This window comes from Paroedura picta, chromosome 4 (genome assembly GCF_049243985.1).
Source record: "Paroedura picta isolate Pp20150507F chromosome 4, Ppicta_v3.0, whole genome shotgun sequence".
Taxonomy (NCBI): domain Eukaryota; kingdom Metazoa; phylum Chordata; class Lepidosauria; order Squamata; family Gekkonidae; genus Paroedura; species Paroedura picta.
Genome location: NC_135372.1, coordinates 2372891 through 2395098, shown reverse-complemented (window position 1 = coordinate 2395098; position 22208 = coordinate 2372891). Strand labels below are relative to the sequence as shown.

The window sequence follows — 22208 nt, the reverse complement described above, 5'->3', positions numbered from 1 at the left end:
CAGCCTCCCGCCGCCGCCGCCGCCCGCCTCGCCTGTGCTGCGCTGCGCTGCGCTGCGCGGTGCCTCCAGCCGGCGGGCGGGCGGACGGGGCGGACGGGGCTCCCTCCCTCCCGGGGGCCATGGACGACTCGAGCCTGCTGCGGCGCCGGGGCCTGCAGGTGAGGGGGCAAGGGCAACCGCGGAGGCCGGGGACGAGCCGGTTGCAAGTCCCGGGGCGTGGCGGGGACGGCCGGGAGGCTGGCACCCTCTCCTCGGGGCCGGCGGGGGCCCTTCCGAGCTGCTGGGCAGAAGCGCCGCCGGAGCTCTGGGTTCGAGTCTCCCTCCCCCAGGGAGGAAGGGGAAAGGGGGTCTCAGGGATCCCGTGTGCCGGCGTCGGGGGGAGGGGGCAGGCGCCAGCCCTGGGGAAGCCCTCTCGCCTGCAGGGCGTGCTTCGGGGCCGGCGAAGCGCCAGGAATCCTAAAAGACAAGATGCTTAATGCAGAACCCCCCCCCCAACACACCTGTCAGCCTGCCCGTCCAGGTAACCCTTCTGTGTCCTGGGAGCTGGACATGCTACAAATCTGTATAGTAGTAGATGGAGACCATGTTAAGCATTTATTTATGCAGCTTTACTTGGCCCTTCCTCCAAGGAGCTGGGGGGGGGGGAGATGGGTAATTCTCGGCTTCTCCGCGTTACCCTCTCACAACCACCTTGTGAGGTGGGCTAGGCCATGAGAGCAAACGTGGTCACCTAGTAAGCTTCCTGATTGGCAGGCGCCCGAAGGTGCCTCTTCTGTGCCCGAGGCGGACGGTCTTGGCCGCAGCCCCATGCCGGCATATGGTGAGTTTGGAAACATGGCTTTGATGTTGCGGCCTTTTCTGATGTGCACCTGTGAGGCCAGGTACCGGCACACCCTTTTAATAACCGACAAAGTCCACCTTCCCGGACCAGAGTTGGAGGCCGGGCCCTTTGAGTACGGTCAGAAGCGCCCGGCGTCGTCTGCTATGTGCTCCAGCCAGCATTAGAAGTGCAGATGTTTGGAATTTGCGACCGTGCCAGTTGCTGTCCGTGGACAAGCGTCCTTGGACATCCCTTCACAATCATGATATTTGGGCTTTGAAGGTTCCCTGCTGTTTCCGGGGTTTGAATGTGGGCGATATGCTAAATGCACATTGTTTTGCCTCAGTTCTGACAAGGAACTGTGTAGGTTACCTCACTTGCTTTCAGTTTGGGGCCATCTGCAGAAATCTTACAGAGTGTCAGAGCTTCTCATTCAGCCACCACCACCATTATTATCATTATTATTATCATCATCATCATCATTATTATTATTATTATTATTATTATTATTATTATTGATTTATTTCCTGCCACTCCATAAGTAGGCTTGTGGCAGGTAACAACAGCCTTAAAACCCTAATTAAAACACCCCTAAAAGACATTAAAAATTCCTAACATGGCGGCAACCAATCCCAATCCTCCTCCTAACTATTAAGGCGATGGCGAATGGGGAGGAGTGACGTATGCTTCGGGCTCCCCAGGGGGCAGCTCTCTGCCTCGCAGACCCCTGGCGGAAGGGCTCCGTTGTACAGGCCCTGCAGGAAGCTGACAGCTCCCTCGTCATCGGACGAGGGTGATCTGGGTTCCAAAGCTACCACTGAGGAGGAGACGCCCACAGCGCCCTTGCAGGGGACTGGCGGTGCCCACTATACAACTGCCCACACTGGAAGCGCCGGGCCAGAGGGTCTAAGATGGGCTGCGACATGGCCAGTCATTGGGTAGATACATGCCAGGCGCCCACAATCTAGGATCTGCCGCCAGATTGGACACCTCTAGTGGGAAGGAACCAGCCCAGCCAGGACTGCGAACGTGGCGCTGTGCGCCAAGTGATCTCCGAACTGCAGCTTCAGTTTTGCTGCCAGATGAACAAGATGATGGGTGAGATGGCAGCCTGGATGACAAGGAGAAGGCGGAGGAGATTACCCCCAGTGGTTCAAGGAGCACCAGGAGGGGGAAGAGACACTCAGTACCTTGACAGAAGTGTCCGTGGTGGGCGGAATTACCATTGCAGCCCCCACAGCCTCGGCACCAGCCCGGCCACCTCTGGGAAGGCCTGCTGCAGCTGCGGGTGCTGCTCCTGTCTCGCCGGGAGGGGCACGGACGCTGGACACCGACTTTGACAGCTCCTCTGAGAAGCTGCCCTTCCTGGTGCAGATACTGATCTACATGAACAAATGCAGCTACATCTTCCCCAGAGGAGCCTACAGGGTGCACCAGGTGGGGTCCTAGCTGGGAAAGCAGGCTCTGGACTGGCTTGTGAATCTCTACAACCATGACGCCCAGAGCTACAGGACTTTGACCGGAAGCGCTTCAAAGACCCGTTCCTGTCCGATGTGGCTCAAGAGCAACTTTGGAACTGAAGCAAAGGCTCCAAGACAGTCTCTCAATATGTGTCCGAGTACCGGCCCCTAGCAGCCAGGGTCCATGACTGGTCTGAAGTTACCAAGGTCCAGTTTTTCCTGAAAGCCCTCCTTGAAAAATGCATGGGGTAGGCTGACCCTACCACCCTCATGGGGTGGTTGTGACTAGCTGGGGAGGTGGAGGCCGGGCTTCAGATTGTCCAAATGGTGAAGGTTCAGCATGCTGAGGAGGCAGCCAAGAAGTGCGCCGATGTGGGTCGGAATTCTGAACCCCAGTGCCCACCCCCGGCTGACACGGCCGAATGCCCCTGGCAACGAGAGAAGGGCCTGTGCCTTGGGGGTGGCGGATCCAGGCCCTTCCTGGCTGATTGGCAACCACCTCCGATAAGTGCTCCGGCATCCCTGGAAGTGCCTGACGCCCCAGGCAGCAAGCAGACCCCACACCCTAGTCTGAGGGGCAACAAGCAAAGGTGCGCCTGACCCCTCCCCCCTTGTGGGTTCCATAAGGCAGATTTGGAAGAGGGGGGGGGGTTCTTCTTCAAGAGGACTAAACTTTAAGTTGCCGCCGCCTCTCGCCCTGAGGTTTCGAAACTGTATCATGATTCTCAGGCTGCTGAGCATTTCGACTTTGTGACTTTGACTTTCTGACCTGCCTGGCTGACAATTTCATTTATCAAATGGTAGATGAACCCACAAGAGGTTCAGCCATACTGGACTTAATACTGACCAACAGGCAAGAGTTGGCGGATGAGGTGAAGGAGGTGGGGACCCTAGGGGGAAGTGACCATGTCCTCATAGAATTCCTTTTGAGATGGGGAGCCAAGGAAGCTTGTAGCCAGACGCAGATGTTGGATTTTCGTAGGGCAAACTTTAATAAACTCAGAGACATGATGAGTGTCATACCATGGACGAGAATGCTGGAAGGGAAGGGAGCATGTGAAGGGTGGGCACTACTCAAACAAGAGCTATTGCATGCTCAATCCATGACTATCCCACAAAGACGAAAACATTGCAGGAGCTCTAAGAAGCCTATTTGGATGAACAGAGAACTTCAAGAGGAACTAAGAAAGAAAAGGAAAATGTTCAGGAAATGGAGGGAAGGACAGAGCTCTTAAAGAAGAGTACCTACAGGTTACTAGGCACTGTAGATCAATCATCAGAAAGGCCAAAGCTGAGAGTGAGCTAAGATTGGCCAGGGAAGCCCATTGTAACAAGAAAAGATTTTTCAGTTATGTGAGGAGCAAACGTAAAGTAAAGGAGGCAATAGGCCCACTGTTGGGTGCGGATGGACAAACTCTAACGGAAGATGCAGAGAAAGCAGAAAGGCTTAGTGCCTATTTTACATCTGTTTTTTCCCACAGGTCAAAGTGTTTAGGCACATCTAGAGATGGCCATAGCCAAAGGACAGTGTCTGGGTGGCAGGTTAACATGGATAGAGAGGTTGTCGAGAGGCATTTAGCTGCCCTGGATGAGTTCAAATCCCCTGGTCCGGATGAAATGCACCCGAGAGTACTCAAAGAACTTTCCAGAGAACTTGCACAGCCCTTGTCCATCATCTTCGGAACCTCTTTAAGGACTGGAGATGTCCCGGAGGACTGGAAGAGAGCAAATGTTATTCCGATCTTCAAAAAAGGGAGGAAGGATGACCCGGGAAACTACAGACCAGTGAGTCTGACCTCTGTTGTGGGGAAGATAATGGAGCAGATATTAAAGGGAGCGATCTGCAAACATCTGGAGGACAATTTGGTGATCCAAGGAAGTCAGCATGGATTTGTCTCCAACAGGTCCTGCCAGACCAACCTGGTTTCCTTTTTTGACCAAGTAACAGGTTTGCTGGATCGGGGAAATTCGGTTGATGTCATTTACTTGGATTTTAGTAAAGCTTTTGACAAGGTTCCCCATGATGTTCTGATGGATAAATTGAAGGACTGCAATCTGGATTTTCAGATAGTCAGGTGGATAGGGAATTGGTTAGAGAACCACACTCAAAGAGTTGTTGTCAATGGTGTTTCATCAGACTGGAGAGAGGTGAGTAGCGGGGTACCTCAGTGCTCAGTCCGGTACTTTTTAACATATTTATTAATGATCTAGATGAGGGGGTGGAGGGACTACTCATCAAGTTTGCAGATGACACCAAATTGGGAGGACTGGCAAATACTCCGGAAGATAGAGACAGAGTTCAACGAGATCTGAACACAATGGAAAAATGGGCAAATGAGAACAAGATGCAATTTAATAAAGATAAGTGTAAAGTTCTGCATCTGGGTCAGAAAAATGAAAAGCATGCCTACTGGATGGGGGATACGCTTCTAGGTAGCACTGTGTGTGAACGAGACCTTGGGGTACTTGTGGATTGTAAACTAAACATGAGCAGGCAGTGTGATGCAGCGGTAAAAAAGGCAAATGCCATTTTGGGCTGTATCAACAGAGGCATCACATCAAAATCACAAGATGTCATAGTCCCATTGTATACGGCACTGGTCAGACCACACCTGGAGTACTGTGTGCAGTTCTGGAGGCCTCACTTCAAGAAGGACGTCGATAAAATTGAAAGGGTACAGAGGAGAGCGACGAAGATGATCTGGGGCCAAGGGACCAAGTCCTATGAAGATAGGTTGAGGGACTTGAGCCTGGAGAAAAGGAGGTTGAGAGGGGACATGATAGCCCTCTTTAAGTATTTGAAAGGTTGTCACTTGGAGGAGGGCAGGATGCTGTTTCTGCTGGCTGCAGAGGAGAGGACACGCAGTAATGGGTTTAAACTTCAAGTACAACGATTTAGGCTAGATATCTGGAAAACGTTTTTCACAGTCAGAGTAGTTCAGCAGTGGAATAGGCTGCCTAAGGAGGTGGTGAGCTCCCCCTCACTGGAAGTCTTCAAGCAAAGGTTGGATACACACTTTTCTTGGATGCTTTAGGATGCTTAGGGCTAATCCTGCGTTGAGCAGGGGGTTGGACTAGATGGCCTGTATGGCCCCTTCCAAATCTAGGATTCTATGATTCTATGAAAACCCTCCATCTGGTCCAAAGGAATTACTGGTGGCCCTCTCTACGGAAGGATATGGAAAGCTACGTTCAGGGCTGCCCCACATGCCTCACTGCCAAGTGGGTGGGGGGGAACCACTGGGTCTTCTGCAGCCGTTGGAGATCCCGGCTGCCCCCTGGCAAGACATTTCCAAGGACTTTATCATGAGCCTGCTTCCTAGCTGGGGGGAATTGTGATTTGGGTGATGGTTGAGCTGTTTTCCAAACAAGCCCATTTCATACTGTGCCCAGCCCTCCCCGTGGCCCAGAAGCTCGCCTCCCTCTGTGTCCAACACATGTACAGATTACATGGTCTCCCCCTTAAAGCCATCTCTGACGGAGGAACTCAGTTTGTTGCCAGATTCGGGAAGGAACTCTTGAAAATGTTAGGGGTGGAAAAAGCCTTAAGCTCAGGCTATCCCCCGGAGTCCAACAGCCAAACAGAAAGGGTGAATCAGGTTCTCGAACAGTACCTCTGATGTTTCATTAATTACCAACAGGATGACTGGACCAACTATGCAGAATTTGCATATAGTAAATTACACATATATAATAAGGTTGTCTATGGCAAGAACCTCCAGGCCCACCCCCACCTGGGATCCTGGCCCCGACAGTCCCCAGATTTGAAGACGTGGGCTGCCCTCCTATGCGCCTGGCTTGAGATTACTGCCATCCTTGAGTTCGCCAAGACTGAATTTAAACTCCAGGCAGACAAAAAGCGGCTCCCTGAGCCCCTCTGAAGGTGGGGGACCGAGCCTATTTGTCCACTAAGCATCTTTGCTGCCAACAGCCCTCATGCAAGTGGGGCTTGAAATTCGTGGGTCCTTTCCCAGTTACCTGTCTGATAAATGATGTCACAGTTGTACTTGGTCTCCCAGAGACTTACAAAAATGTCCATCCTGTTTTCCATTGCAGCCTGCTCTGACACGCTCCTGATTCTGATAAATAACATGCAGCACCTGGGATGTGGATGAACACACCTGTTATTAAGTTAGCAATATCTTGGACTCACGGGTGCACAGGAGGAAATTGTAGTACTTAGTGGATAGGAAGGAATTCCCTGTGTGGAAATGGGAATGGGTAGATGCTACCCATGTTTGGGTGCCCAGTCCAAGAGTTTGACTGTCATACCCCTTGAAACCCTCACCCGTGTCCTTGGGGGTGGTGGGAGGGGGTTAAGTTTGGAGGGGTGGAATTTATATTATTTTTATTTTGTTATTATATTTATATACTGCCCTCCCCGAGGGCTCAGGGTGGTTTACAGAAAACATGGAAGGATACAATTAACACATGGTAACAGGTAACAGTAACAGCATATAATATTATAACAATAATAACTTAACAAGATCATAACAATAACACCATAAAATAGAAATTGTGAGAGCCTCAGCTCAACTCTTACTGGACCCTGTTAGCAACCGATTAGTGTTGGTCGTAGAGGGGGGGAGTTTGAGGGCCAACTGGAAGCGGTGGTTTGATCGATCTCAACCAAATGCCTGGCGGAGGAGGTCCCTTTTGCAGGCCCTGTGGAACTGTTTAGGTTCTGTCAGGGCCCTCATCTCCTCTGGGAGCTCGTTCCACCAGGTGGGGGCCAGAATGGAGAAAGCTCTGGTCCTGGTTGAGGTCAAGCAGGCTTCCTTGGGACCAGGGGCCACCAGGAGGTTGGAGGTATTAAAGTGCAAGGCACTTTGAGGAGTGTAGGTGGAGAGGCGGTCCCTCAGGTACACTGGGCCCTGACCGCATATGGCCTTAAAGGTGATAACCAACACCTTAAGCCTGATCTGGAATTCAGTGCCTCGCTTCTGCCATATACTTTAGCAAGCGTTAGAAGTGTAGATGTGAGGAATTTGTATCTATGCTGATTGCCTGAATTGCCTGCTGAGGTTTCTTTCTGCCTTCACACCCCACCCCCTTCGTCTCTGCCTGGCTCCAGGAATGCAGATGAGCATCCTTGGACATCCTTTGATAATCATGTTTGGGCCCCACCGTTCCCATGGGAGGGGGTTTGAATGTGGAGGATGTATGCCAAACCCGTATTGTTTTGCCTCAGTTCTGACAAAAAATTGTTTAGGTATAATCACTTGCTTTCAATAAACTCGACCTTTTGCACCAAGTCAGAGATTCATGTATTGGGCAATTTTCAGAAACTTAACAAATACCCAGAATCAGACTTCGTTGGTCTTAAAGGTGCTCCTGGACTCATACTTTGCTTCAGACAATAAACAACAAAAGAAGGAACAAAATATCCCAACCTGTATAAAAAAGCTAGGAACCTTAGAGGCTGAGCAGTAGAAGAATATATCCTGCATATTAAAATACAAATATTGATTCCATTAATGTGCGCATTAAAAAAAAAATTCATCTCTCACTGTTGCACAAATTCAGAACATGTTGATGCATGGATAAACAACCTGATACAAAAAATGAAATGCATTTTTGCTCCTCTTGGGGCCTTGCTCAGTGGTCTAATATTTAAATACACTTGTGCAATGCAGTGGGGACTATTAGGTGGTATAAAATATATAAAGAAAGAGGCTCCCACACTTATAAAACATGTCCAAATATTGGGATTTAGGAGAATAAATCTTTTAATGGGGGGCTCCAAAAGAGATCTATTTGGATGCATTTCATAAGTATGGGAGCCTCTTCCTGTATATTTTTTTACGACCTTCGAGTCCACATGACTATGTATTAAATTGCATCTTGTTCTCGTTTGCCCACTTTTCCAGCATGTTCAGATCCTGTTGAATATCTCTGGGGGCAGCGAGAGAGAGCATCAGGGCCTCTGAGGCAGTGAAGAGGGCCCAGGATCAGAGGGACATGCCTTGACCTTAGGGAGGGGCTTCATCTTTGTCATGGCTGCTGGCTTTCTTTGGGAATTTGGGGTGAATCTATGGGGGAAACTGGGGAGGGGTGCTCAGCCAGGGTCCCTGAACTGCACCTCTGAGGTCCTTCATGCTCTGCCTGGAAGATGATTGGATGTGCGGCCCAGCTTCTTGGCCAGATTCAGCACAGCAGTTCTGACCTGATTTTATACACAGCTCTGGGAAGACAGAGGGTGGCATTTCACTTCGATTAGGACCGGCAGCTCCTGACGGGTACAGCGGGCACGCACGGCTGCCCATGCCTGCCTGCGTGCATGGCCCCTCTCACAGTGCTTGTGAGCGATATTTCGTCCTTTGTGCCGCAGCTTGGCAGAGCAGAGAGTGGTGGGTGGGCATGCCAGGCTAAATGACACAGACCCAGGGTCACTGTCCAATCTCGCCCAGTGGAATTCAGGGAGACAGTGTTCCCTCCCTATCGCCAGCCAGGGAAAGTTGTCTGGATCTATGCTGGGAGGGGGCAGATAGAACCCACGTGCCCTGGGGTGCGTGAGGCACGTGCCAGCGAGAGCAGGAGCTTCTGGAGAAGGTTGGCCACAGGTGCGTGCTCTTTCTGGGCTTCGAGCACCCAGTCTCCCCTGCGCAGGGATTGGTCTTGGCAAAGGCTAAGGCTCAGTGGAAGAAGGTGGGTTTGAAGGTGCCTGGTGGGCATTTTGGAAGTTGCCATGTGCCAGGAACACTTCAGGATGACCGGTCTCAGCCAGCATTCCCAGGTCCCTCAGCCTTCCCTCCTAGGGCTTGTTCCCCAGGCCCCACCTCATCCTTGTCCCTCTCCTTTGCACCCTCTCCACTTTGTCCACATTTTGTGGCATCTAATCTGGCGAGCCGGGTTTGATTCCCCGCTCCTCCTCCACATGCAGCCACCTGGGTGACCTTGGGCTCATTGCAGCCCTGACAGTGCTGTTTGGCCTGAGCCACCCTGTCTGAGCTCTTTCAGCGCTCCCACGGACATCAGTCGGTTAGGTGTTGACCCACCTGTGCCCTTGCTTGCTTTATGTTCCATTTTGTATGGGGCTCTTCTTCTTCCTCCTCTTCCTCCTCCTTTTTGGAATGAGGCCTCCAGAACCGCAGACGGGACTCCAGACGGGGTCTGAGCAATGACATCTCGCGCTTTTGATGTGATGCAGCCCAAGACTGCATTCATCTTCTTTACTATCACATCACACTGCCTGCTCCTATTTAGCTTACGGTCCACAAGTACCCCAGGATCTCGTTCACACCCGCTGCTACCCGGAAGTGTCTCTCCCGCCCAGTAGGTCTGCTTCTCATTTCTGTGACCCGGACGCAGAACTCTGCCCTTCTCCTTATTGAATTGCCCCTTGTTCTCATTTGCCCACTTTCCCAGCATGTTCAGATCTTGTTGGACTCTATCTCCATCTTCCGGGGTCTTTGCTGCTCCTCCCACTTTGGCACCATCTGCAGATTTAATGAGGAGTCCCTCCAGCCCCTCATCCAGTTCACTGATCAAAATGAGGGGAAGTACTGGAGCCAGCGCCAAGCCCCGTGGCGCCCCACTGCTCTCCTCCCGCCAATCTTAGGAAACACCCGTGACAACCATTTTTGGGTGCGGTTTTCTAACCAGCTCCCTACCTGATTAACCCTCCAAAACTCCAGTCTTCAGTCCTTCAGTTTACCCATCAGAACATCACGGGGGACCTTGTCAAAAGCCAGAGTAAACCCGTCACTTGGTCAAAGAAGGAAACCAGGTTGGCCAGTTGGAGACCACCCCGTGCTGACTTCCCCGGATCTCTACTTTGTCCTTCAGATGTTTGCAGAAAGCCCCCTTTAAAACCTGCTCCACTCGCAGGGCAGGAAGGTCAGAACTGGGATGCCCTGAACATGGGTTTCTTCTCAGCTCTGTGCTTCCCCCATGAGCCTGTGGCACGGCTCTACCCCTCACGCCAACCCAGCCTGGCCTCCCCCTGCTCACACCCAGCTGTTTATGAGAGCCATTTCAGAATGGCGGGGGGGAGGGGGAGGGCCTGCTTGTGTTTCCCTCCTGGCCCACGGGGGCTGTGGGGTAGGGAACCCCTACCTCCCCCCCCCTGCTCCCGCTCAATCCACTCGCTGCCACGACAGGGATGACCTCACTGGTTCCCATGGAGATTCTGTCCTCCTGTTTTCCAGCCCAGCTTGGGTTTCAGCAGGAGAAGCTAAAGGAAAAGGGGTGTGTGGGGGGGCATCAGCAGGTGAGAGCAGGGGGCAAAGCTGACGGGCAGCAAAGGGCCAGGTGGGGTGCCATGGGCTGCTTCAAAGGGCTCGTAGGAATAACTCCCTGCACATTGAAGTCCAGGGGCACCTTTAAAACCAACAAAGTTTATTGCAGGGGTAGCGAATGCTGGCAGGGGCTCATGGGAATTGTAGTCCATGGACATCTGGAGAGCTGCAGTTTGACTACCCCTGGTTTATTGCGTGCACACAAAAGCTGACACCTCAAATACAGCATTAGTGGTCCTCGGCAGCTGTGCCACTGGACGGTTCTTGTGTGCTGTAGCTGATGTTCCTTTGGGCCATTCTTTTGTGACCTGTGTGGCATCTGTGGGCGCAGGGCAGAATGTGGACCAGCGACTGGGCATGGCTTTTGGTCAAGGCACATGTTGGCATTGTGGGCTGAGTTAAACAGAAATGATTTGAGAAAGTGTAGAAGGCCAGATCCTGAAGATGAAACTCAAATATTTTGGCCACCTCATGAGAAGGAAGGACTCCCTGGAGAAGAGCCTAATGCTAGGAGTGATCGAGGGCCAAAGAAGAAGGGGACGACAGAGAATGAGGTGGCTGGATGGAGTCCCTGAAGCAGTAGGTGCAAACTTAAATGGACTCCGGGGAATGGTAGAGGACAGGAAGGCCTGGAGGATCATTGTCCATGGGGTCGCGATGGGTCGGACACGACTTCGCACATAACAACAATAACAACAATGTCGTGGTTAGGGCCAGACAAGGAGCTGGGAGACCCAGGTTCGAATTCTCACTCTGCAATGGAAGCTTGCCGGATGATCTTGGGCCAGTCACTCACTGCCAGCCTCACCCACCTCACATGGTTGTTGTGAGGAAAAAACAGAAGGGAGGAGAAGGATATAGGATAAATAAATGCGCTCCGGTGAATTATGGGTGCTTCAGGGGAAAGGAAACCCCAAGCAAGACAAGATGGGGGAAGCTCAGGACTCTGTCAAAAGTGAAATGGGAATGGCGGCCAAGTATGCTCCACCCTTCCTTATGGGCTCGGCCAGCATGCACCCATGCGCAGGCAGATGCTTCTTGAGCACTGGGCTCCTAAGGCAGGGCACAAATCCTTACTGGCTCGAGGGGCAAGTTTGTGATTGGGAAGATGTGAAGTCAAGCCCGTTTGGACTGGGCTGTTTCAAGGCAAAGCCAGCTGCTTCCCCATGGCAGTGGGACGGGGTTCCAGAACACCTCTGGTGGTGAACATGGGGCCTTTCCACAGGCCGTAGCTGAGTCCTGCCCACTCAGGGCTGAGGCAGTTGTGTCCCGAGTCCCTCCTGCACTCCTCTGGCTTGGACATTCTCCGTTGGGAGGTGGTCACATGAAGGGAAGCTGTGTGCCACTCAGCCCTGTCACCAAGCCTGTTCTTAGGGATCAGGTCACAGGGGTGGAGTCGGGGGCTGGAGGTGATGACAGAGGAACTCATGGCCATAATATGACCTTTGTCCTTTCTTCTCCCGTAGAAGGAGCTCAGCTTGCCACGCCGAGGAAAGAGGTGAGTAAGGGCAACTAGCCCATGTTTTTGTTCTGAGGCTATCGGGCCCCTCTGATGACCCATACTGCACTGACAGGCCGGTCGGGGGCTCTTTGATTCCTTGGGGACTGCAAGGGGCCAGACCCTGGCAACAGTCAGCCCTGCATGAGAGAACCACCTGCAAATATGCAGAATCTGAAGAGTGTTTTTTAAGGTTCTTGTGTTGATTCTGTGCAGTGCTGCATTACTCATGCGTCTCAATCATTAAAAAAAAATCCAAATCAGGTGGGCAGAGAATCCAGAGAGACCATAATCCCATGGGCTTCCCCATCACCTGCTGCCTGGTCCTTTAAACTGGAGATGCTGGGGATTGAACCTGGGACCTCCTGCATGCCAAGCTGAGGCTCTGCCCCTGCTCCAGGACCCCTCCTGAGACGGCATTTTGGTGCATCTGCTGTGTTTTGAGTTGCCCGCTTCCTAATTTTGATAGCTTTTCCGGATTCCTCGCCACGAGTTCTGTTTGCTTTATTGAGGTTTACTGAGATGTAATTCCAGATGGTGGGGACCCATTATGGTCTGTGGCCGTCTGGGATAGGAGGCAAGCATCCAAAATGAATGCGTAAGATAGACTCCGCCCTCCATGAGCCCATAAGCATCCTGTTGGATGAGATGAAGGTCGATGGTTCAGCATCCCTTTGCTTTGAGCAGAGGTGGCCAGACTGGGGTTCTGCAGATGTCCATGGACTACAATTCCCATGGGCTCATGGGAACTGTAGTTCATGGACATCTGGAGAGCCACAGTGTGGTCACCCCTGTGCTAGAGCTTCCAGTAAGTCCCCACACCAAGCAGGAAGATCCTGTTTGCCATCCCCATCAATTGCCAGTCACAGGTGTGCCGCCCTTGCACATGGAGGTTCTGTTCAGCTGTTATGCAGAAGTCAGAGACAAACTGAGGAGGCTGGCCCTTTCCACCGCTGGGGAGCGACCCCAGGCTTTACAAACATTGTGAACCTTTCTTTTTTCGTACTGTCATTTCATGTTGAAGATGATGATGATGCAAAACGAAAAGCTGCAATAAGATAGAGATGGGAGTCCAGGGCGCACTCCGTTGTGTTTTATTTCTGATTGATTGATTGATGCAGAGTTGCGGGGGGGGGGGGGGATGGAAGACATGGGGGTCCTTTTTAACCAGGCCTTGCACTGAACGGTTCCATCGTGTGTCGCTGTTTTTTCGGAGCCGCTTCTAGCCGGCTTCCTTCTTTGAGGATGGCATCACCGTGGGCGTTTGGTCTGGACTGGCAGCTGGGAAGGGGCTGGCTCCTCTCCTGCTTCTCATGTGCCTCCTTGTCCCTTGAAACGTGTGGCCGCACTGGGTGTGGGATGAGGGTGGCGCTGGGTGCGGAGGGTGGGAGTCCCACGGCAAGTTCTGGGGTTTTCGGACTTCCTCGTGATGCTCCTGAGAGGTCTTCCCTGCCGGCCGGGATCTTCCGGAGAGACTCCTCCAGTGGGGGGTGGGCAGTCCCTGCATAGCCCCCTTTCTCTCCTCTCCACCCCAGAGCCATTTTCTTGAGGCCCCAAATACAGGGGTCAGTTTTCAGCAAGTGGGGCTCAGCAGCGGGGGGGGGATGAGGGGTGCCTCCTAGATCATCTCGGGGTGCCCTGCCCTGGCCTCTCCCGGTCTCTGGGGATTTGGGGGGGAGGGCGAAGTGTGCCTGCTTGTTACAGGGCAGCTGTGGTGGGGGAGCCGGGGGGGGGGGGGCTGGGGCTGCGCTCTGCACAGGGGCAGAGGGGCGGCTTGGACGCGCGGGCGATCCGCAGGCGGGCAGGCGGGCAGGCATCTTCCCTCCCTCCTTCCTTCTCCCGGCGGCGGCGGAGGCGGTGGGCGCCATCGGGGCGGCCATGCAGGCGCGCCGGGCCAAGCTGCAGATCCCCTCGCTGACCCTGGCGGAGTGAGTGGGGGGGCGGGCGGCCGGCGGGAGGGAGGGCGGGCGGGCGGGGGGCTCCCGGGATGCCTGCCTGCCTGCCTCCCGCCCGGGCCGGGGGGGGGGGGGCTCCTCAGATGACGTCTGGTGGCCGTTGCTAGGCGACCGGGCGGGGAGGGGGCGGGGGAAGAGCCGGGGTGGGCGCCTCTGAGCGCGGGCGGGGGGGGGATCTAGGGCCGACCCCCCCCCCGTCGGAGCCCCTGGGGCGGCTGCAAGATCGAGCTTGCCCCCGGTGGCCGTTGCAGCCTCCTTTTGCGGCGAGGGGAAGGGTCCGGGCTGCTGGGGGGGGGGGGGGACCGGCCGCCTTGCTGCTTGGGTGGGCGGAAACAAAGCCCACTCTGAGATAGAGGAATTTTGCACATGCTCAGAGACACGTGCCAGGGCTGTTTGCAGCGCTGGGGTAGTCAACCTGTGGTCCTCCAGATGTCCATGGACTACAATTCCCATGAGCCCCTGCCAGCGTTTGCTTGTAGTCCATGGACATTTGGAGGACTGCAGGTTGACTACCCCTGGAGGTGTCCGGGGGGGGGGGGGCGGGGTGCTTAGCAGAGAGAGGAGGCCAAGCGGGGTCCCCGGCTGAATGGGGAGCCTGGCAGATCCAGCTGGCAGCTGCCCCCTGCCCCACTTCTGCCGCCTGCTGCCGTTCTTTTCCCAAGAGGGGGGACCCTTTGGGTTACTGGTTGCCTCTTCCCTTGCAGCTGGTCCCCCAGTAGTCAGAGTCCCGCCCTTGGGAGTCCCTGCAGCCCCTGCAGCCCTTTGGCGCTTCACCCCTGGAGGTAAGAGCGTCCACATGGGCTGAAGGTTATGAAAAGGGCCTTCAAACTATAGTCATGGTGGCAAAATAGAACTTCCACATTCAGCAGCAGTGTACCCTGGAACGCTGGCTGCTCAGGGGCCTCCTTGCCCCTGCTTGTGGACTGCCTCTTGGGTGGCCTTTGGGTGCCGACTGTTGAAATCGTTGCTGCATGAAATGAGCCCACTTTAATCCAGCAGGATTGTTTTAACATGAAGGGATCCTGCTTCCTGCCAGGGAGGATGCAGAAGGGGAGGTGGGCGGGCAGGCACTGGGCAGGGCCTTCCCAGTGTTGGCATCTGGACTCCAAGTGCCCTCCCCCTTCAGGGCATTGAATGGCGTGGACCTTGCCAACCTCTCATGTGGCAGGTTGCTTTTAACCAGGCTTTGCACTGAACGGTTCCATCGTGTGTCGCTGTTTTTTCGGAGCCGATTCTAGCCGGCTTCCTTCTTTGAGGATGGCATCACCGTGGGCGTTTGGTCTGGACTGGCAGCTGGGAAGGGGCTGGCTCCTCTCCTGCTTCTCATGTGCCTCCTGGCTTTTCCGTGGCTTTCTTGCCAGCTTTTCCGTCCCTGCTGTACTGTGCGAGGAAGGACCGGCAGCCGTGTGGGTCTTCGGCACGGTTTCTCTCTGCTCGTCCCGGCTGGCCTCTGCACTACGGGGTGGGGGCTCTTTCGGGTGTTCTGAAAAATCAGGGATTGTTACAGTAACCGGGTGCCTCTTGGGTCCCAAATGTTGCAGAGCATATGGGCTAGAGAGTTTATTCTTTATTCTTTTATGTTTATTTATTTATTCTTTATTCTTTTTACCCGCCTTTTCCTATCCCCGGTGAGCTCGCTGCTGTTCAAAGTATTGCTGATTTTAATATTGATTGGATTGATTTGATTTATAACTTGAACTCCCTTCTCAACTGAGGTCTCGGGATAATTTGTATGTTTTTTGTTCTTGTACAGCTCAGTTTCTTTACCTGTGAGTCGCGGAAAGCAGGAGAGACAGCATGCAAAATTTCTTAATAAATAAATAAAGGGGGGGAGGGGATTCTTAATTGGAGCCTTTTTACGGAAGGAAGGAGGAAGAGGCCAGGAGGAGACCAGAGCTCGGAGGAACCCAGAAGTTGTGTGGGGTGGGGTACCAAGTTTGAAGTCCTGCTTCAGGGCAGGTGGGCAAAGCATGTGGGAAACTCAGCAGCTGGAACTGAGGAAGGGAATTCCAGGGGTCCAGGGGAGAGACTTTGGTCGTCTGTGCCCTTCCCCTCCGCTCCCCTCCCGATGGCTCGCAAAGCCGGATTGGGCTGCTTGTATCCAGAAATTTACCTCCCCCCACACGCCCCACAGCAGTTGTTTCTGATGCCTGACAATTTTTTTCTGGGATCAGGGGACCACTTGGACTAATAGACCCTCAAAGACCCCTTAGGAAGCCACAGCAGGGAAAGAGAAAGGGTTGAAATTTCCCTTTTTCTGCCTCTTTCAGGGGCACAACTCTACTGATGGAACCAAGGGGATGTGTATGCACTTTTTGCTGCCCCCTCTGCTCTTCTCTGCGCGGAACTATGTCAAAGAGAAAAGCGGGCCAATTTCTTCCAAGAAAAATCTTTAGAAGATAGCAAAAGTTGTATGCAAAGCAATTGGAAGAAACAACTCACCGGTCAGTAGATAGGATATCTATCGATAGAGGTGTTCCTTGCCAAAGAAAATCCTTACAAGGTTGCGCCAACAAATATGGAAAACAAAACTACAGCCAATGGACAGGAAATGCTCAATCTACATTGTAGTTCCAAAAAGGAGACATTAAAGACTGCAGCAACTATGAGACCTTCATGTTAATTTATCACACAAATATAGTGATGCTCAAAATCTTACAACGAAGGTTCTTCACATATGTGGAATCGGGAGTGCCAGATATTCAATCTGGGTTCAGAAAAACAAGGAAAAACAACCATGACACCCTGTTACTGGCAGAAAATAGTGAAGATTTGAAATTCCTACTGCTGAAATTTAAAGCAGAATGTGCAAAGCAGGATTTAAGCTATATGTCAGGAAGACAAATGTGCGGACTGCGGGAGAATTACTCAACTTTTAAAAGTCAACAGTGAAGAGATTGAAATGGTTAAGATTTTTGATCCCTTGGCTCAGTCATCATCCCAAAGGGAGGCTGCAGCTAAGAAATCAGAAGGGCTACGAAGGGCAGCCATGAAGGACGTGGAAAAGATCTTTCAGTGTAAGGATGAATTGCTGGCGACCAAGATCAGGATAATTCATGCCGTGTGGTTGTGAAAGTTGGACAGCAAAGACAGCAGGTAGGAAGAAATTGGATTCCTTTGGAGTGTGGTGGTTGGAAGAGAGTTTTACGGAGCCCGTGGACAGCCAGAAAAGACAATCAGTAGGTTCCAGATCAGACCAAGCCGGAACTCTCCCTAGAGGCTAAAATTGCTAAAAAGGGTTTTGGTCACAGGAGTTATTAGAAAAGACAGTCATGCTCAGAAAAGCAGAAGACAGCAGGAAAAGAGAGAGGCCTAACCTGAGATGGATGGACCACCATCAGGGAAACAAGGGGCCTGAGTTTGCAAAACCTGAGCCAGGCCGCCCATGATAGGTTCATCACGAGTCAGAAGTGACAGCATTTAATGCGCACCCCACTGCTCTTCTCACTGCAGCAGATTTTCCCATGGCTCTGTTATGCGGAGGGAAACCCAAGAAAAAGCCACTGCAAGAATGCCCATGGAAGGCACTACGGAGCACAAAAAAATCTCATCAAACATTACTTCTAGAATCTTAGATCCTTAGGCAACTGATTCCACTGCTGGATTACTCTGACTGTGAATTTTTCTCCCCTGGTATCTAGCCGGTACAGTTCTCCATGTCGTTCAAAGCCACGACTGCAGGCCCTCTCTTCTGCTGCCAGCTGGAGCCGCTCCCAGCCATAATCCAAGTGACAACTTTTCATATACCTAAAGAGAGCCGTCAGGTCTCCTCTCAACTTCTTGAATGCTCTGTATCTCCTAGTGTCTTCGCCACTCCTCCCAATTTGGTGCCATCTGCAAATTTAATTGGCAGTCCCTCTACCACTTGTTCCAGACCAGTGATAAAAAATCTTGACACGTACCGGAAGCAGTTCCGAGCTCTGTGGCTCCCCACTGCTCCCCTCCCTCCAGTCCGATGAAACCCCATGGAGGACTACTCTGTTTGTGCAGCTTTCTAGCCCGTTCCCCACCCATCTTAGGAGCGTGTGCTTTGGCTCGGTTCGGCCACTGTGGCGATCACCAAAGCATGAAGCAGCACGTAGGAGGCCAGTGCCACAGAGAGGCTGCTGCCGCCCCTCCTCTCCGTGGCACTGGCCTACTACATGCCGCTTCAGGCTTTGGTGATCACCACAGTGGCCGAGCCGAAGCGCACAACCCTCCCTCTGAAAATCCAGCCTGCAGTCCTCCAGTTTCCCGTCATGGGGAGCCTCGTCAAAAGCCTCACTGAAATCCTGCAACCGCGCCTCCCTTGGGGCTCGGAATCCTGTGCCCAGCCGGCCTTCGACCCTCCGGGATGGTGCCTGGCAAGGCTACGTCAGAGGTCCTGCCCGCACTGCCCTTCCCAGACAGCTGCCCCCGTGGGAACTGCCCTCGCATGACTGTCAATGAGGGTGAAAGAGCATCATGGAAAAAGTGAGCGGCTCTCGCAGAGTCTGCCAGCCAGGCTGACGGCTGCCTCTGCTTCCCTACGACAGTCACGCAGACAGACGGAGGTCTCTCCGGGGAGGAGGCAGCAGGGCTTCGGCCTTGGGTCTGTTCCCCATGGACCCGCTCAAGAGGACCGCAAATGCGGGGGCAGGGCCTCTCCTGGAACGCAGAGCCGAGCAGCCGAACCTGTCCCTGTGGCTGTGGATTACCTGCAGGTAATTCCCATCTGGAGGGGCCCTGGGACCCTGGCCCTCCTCTTAGGCCCTGTATCCCCCCCCACCCACACCTCGTGCACACCGCAGACCCCCAGATCAGGAGCTGTGCCAGTTAAGAGTCGGAGGGGGAACAGCCTGCAGCCTGCAAAGGAGGACGGAGGGAAGGAAAGGCAAGCACGACCATCCGGTGATCTTTACTATCGGCCGTGTTCCGGGGAGCCTGGAGCACAACAAGAAAGGTGCCCTGCAGTTTTCCTAGTGGGTGGGTGGGTGGGTGGGGTGAGCAGGCAAGGGCTGGGGAGGGGGGGGTCGAAGAAGACAAGGTATCTGAAAAATGAATGGGGGGAGTTCTCTCTTGTGCATGAAGTTGAAAGGGTGTCCTCACAGATTGTGTGTGAGCTGGTGGCTGCGGGACATGCGTGCGTCTTTCTTCCAGGCAGATTCTAGCCGTGTTGGTCTGAAATAGCACCATAAAATCAGAGTCCAGTAGCCGCTTTAAGACCAACAAAGATCCATTCAAGGCGTGAGCTTTCGAGTGCAAGTCGAGTCTGACGGAGGGTGCTTGCACTCGAAAGTTCATGCCTTGAATGGATCTTTGTTGGTCTTAAAGCAGCTACTGGACTCTGATTTTATTGTATTTCTTCCAGACAGCCTTTTCTCGGCGCAGATAAGCCCATTGTTTATTAAATAGGAGTCAAGACTCCTATCTGAAGGCAGCATCCCAGTTGTGGGGTGCTAGAAAATGCAGATCCCCACTCCCTTGCAGTTGCTTCCACTGGCAGTCTGAGTGCTGGGCCCGAGTAGCCCCCACTGGCTAGTGCCTGTGATGTCTCCAAGCCATGAGTCAGTCCACTTCTCGCTCTCTCTCTCTCTCTCTCTCTCTCTCTCTCTCTCTGCTCTCATGCCAGTTGTGTGCACACTTAAAGTGTGGAAGTGCCTCCGTCCCCACCCTCAGTAGCCCTTCAGCATGATCTCATGGGTAAACGGGAGGACTGCAGACTGGATTTTGGGGTGGATGGGGAACCAGTTAGAAAACTGCACCTGGAGAATGGTTGTCTAGGGTGTTGCATCGGGCTGGAGGGAGGTGAGCAGTGCGGTGCCACTGGGTGTGGTTCTTTTCAACATTTTTATCAGCGATCTGGAGGAGGGGATGGAAAGACAAGTCATTAAATTTACAGATGACACCAAATTGGGAGAAGTAGCAAAGACCCTGGAAGATGGAGATAGAGTTCAACGAGATCTGAACATGCTGGGAAAGTGGGCAAATGAGAACAAGGGGCAATTCAATATGGAGAAGAGCAGAGTTCTACTTCTGGGTCACAGAAATGAGAAGCAGCATACCAGATCAGAGATACACTTCTGGGTCGCAGGGTGTGCGAACGAGATCTTGGGGTACTTGTGGACTGTAAGCTAAATATCAGCAGACAATGTGATACAGTGATAAAGAGGCATCACATCAAAATCGTAAGACGTCCTAGTCCCACTGTATACCACATTGCTCAGACCCCACCTGGAGTCCTGTATGCAGTTCTGGAGGCCTCACTTTGGGAGGGTGCAAAAGAAACCATAGAATCATAGAGTTGGAAGGGGCCATACAGGTCATCTAGTCCAACCCCCTGCTCAGCACAGGATCAGCCCAAAGCAATGAGAAAGATCCAGGGCCTGGGGACCAAGCCCTATGAGGAGAGGCTGAGGGGCTTGGGAACGTTCAGCCTGAAGAAGGGGAGGTTGAGAGGGGACAGGATGGCTCTCTTGAAGGATCTGAAAAGTTGTCACTTGGAGGAGGGCAGGGAGCAGTTCCTGTTGGCCGCAGAGGAGAGGAACGGGTTTATACTACATGTAGAATGGTATTGGTTTTGTTGTTGCCAGCCCTTCAGTTGTGTCCAATTTTTTACAATCCCATGGTGCAGGTGTCACCGTGATCCCAGATCCCACACGGTCTCCCTCAACCCTGCAATGTCCTGTCCGGTGTCCATTCCGATTGCATCCAGCCACTGAGCTCTGTGCCGGCCTGGTCTCCTTTTTCCACTGACCAATCCTAGCATGATCGCTTTCTCCATTGAGTTGACTCACATGATATGGCCAAAGTAAGTGAGCCGGAGCTTCGTGGTTTTGCCTCCCAGTGATAGATCAGGCTTTATGCTCTGTGCTGTTTCCTTGTTTGTGACTTCTGCTGTTCATGGAACCCGAATTCACATGAATTGATCCTTCTCTTGGCTGATGTTTTCACATTGGAACAGTTTTCTGAGTCACCCTTTTTCGGTAGTGGGATGAACACAGGTTGTTTCCACTCCTCTGTCCAGTTATTAGTTTCCCAGATTTTCTGATGCAAAGCTGTAATGGTTTTGATTAGTACACACCTCAGCAGTTCCATGGCTATGAGGTCAATGCCTGGGGCCTGGTTGTTTGGCAGATGCCAAACAGCTTCTTCCTCCTCAAGAATGGCCAGTTCCATTTCTTCTTCATTTTGAAAAGAGTGATCTTCCATTCTGCAGGCTGTGTATTCTGCGTATGCCACTCCGTTCTGTTCTGTGTGTTTCCACCACCTCTTCTTGATGCTCTGTTGGTCAGTCAGTTCCTTCCCTTGCTTATCTTTGATAACACTTTTGCAAGCAGCAAATGGCATTCAGAACCTCTTGTGCAAAAGCATTTCTTGTGTGTCCCTTCTGACTACTTGCATTTCTGATTCCAGTTAACTTCATTGTCTGTTCCCGCTGCCCTTCGAAAATCATTATTTAATTTTCTTGCTTCCTCCCTTTTGCCTGCAGCTTTTGCTGGTTTTCTACATTCAGCTATTCTTGTAGTTTCATCAGAGAGCCATTTTTTATCCTTTTTTTTTGCCTTCTTGTGCAGTACTGCCGTTTCAACAACATTTGATTCAATTTCCTGCCCCTGTTCACCAGGCATCTTCTTCTCTGGTGTGTCCAATAGTTAAAATAGATTTTTCACCTCCGCTGCATATGTGAGTGGAATTTTATTTACATCGAACTCCCTTAACCCTGATGTTCTCTTGATGTTGTGGAATTTTGTTGTAATTGGATAGATATCAGCAGGACATTTTTCACAGAGTAGTTCGGCAGTAGAATCCAGCTGCCTTTAGGAGGTGGTGAGCTCCCCCTCACTGGCAGTCTTCAAGCAAAGGTTGGATACACACTTTTCTTGGATGCTTTAGGATGCTTAGGGCTGATCCCGTGTTGAGCAGGGGGTTGGATTAGATGCCTTGTATTGCCCCTTCCAACTCTGTGATTCTATGGAACTATTTGTCCTCCAGACAAAAAAATTGGCAAGCGTCACACAGGCTCCCTGTTGTCTCCCAGGCCTGCCTGCCCCCATAGAATCATAGAATAATAGAGTTGGAAGGGACCTCATGAGTCATCTAGTCCAACCCCTGCACTATGCCATTTCAGTTTGCCACTGAGAAGTCCTCGTCACCTTCAGTGAATGGGCCCAGAGGCACCTCCAGCTCAGGCACCCTGAGGTGAAAGGGGGGAGCAGTGTTGTAGAGTCACCCTTGGCAGTGTTGGCCAGGGCCAGGATCGAGCCCCCTGCTCCC

General features: G+C 52.6%; 1 protein-coding gene across 7 annotated transcripts in view; it reads left to right on the top strand.

The window, feature by feature from the left end:
- The window catches only part of MAST3 (microtubule associated serine/threonine kinase 3), a 55627-nt gene continuing 33419 nt past the window's right edge, over positions 1-22208 (top strand). For 4 of the 7 annotated variants that reach the window (XR_013229887.1, XM_077331512.1, XM_077331511.1 and 1 more), the window contains exons 1-2: positions 13816-13946; positions 14678-14755. Coding sequence is in view for 6 of the 7 variants with exons in the window: in XM_077331512.1 (XP_077187627.1) it covers positions 13897-13946; positions 14678-14755 (128 nt within the window). In the remaining variant the exon portion in view is untranslated. Of the gene's footprint in view, positions 159-11986; positions 12019-13815; positions 13947-14677; positions 14756-18190; positions 18656-22208 lie in introns of those variants that run through there. The other 3 variants (XM_077331514.1, XM_077331515.1, XM_077331513.1) reach the window with 3 other exon arrangements.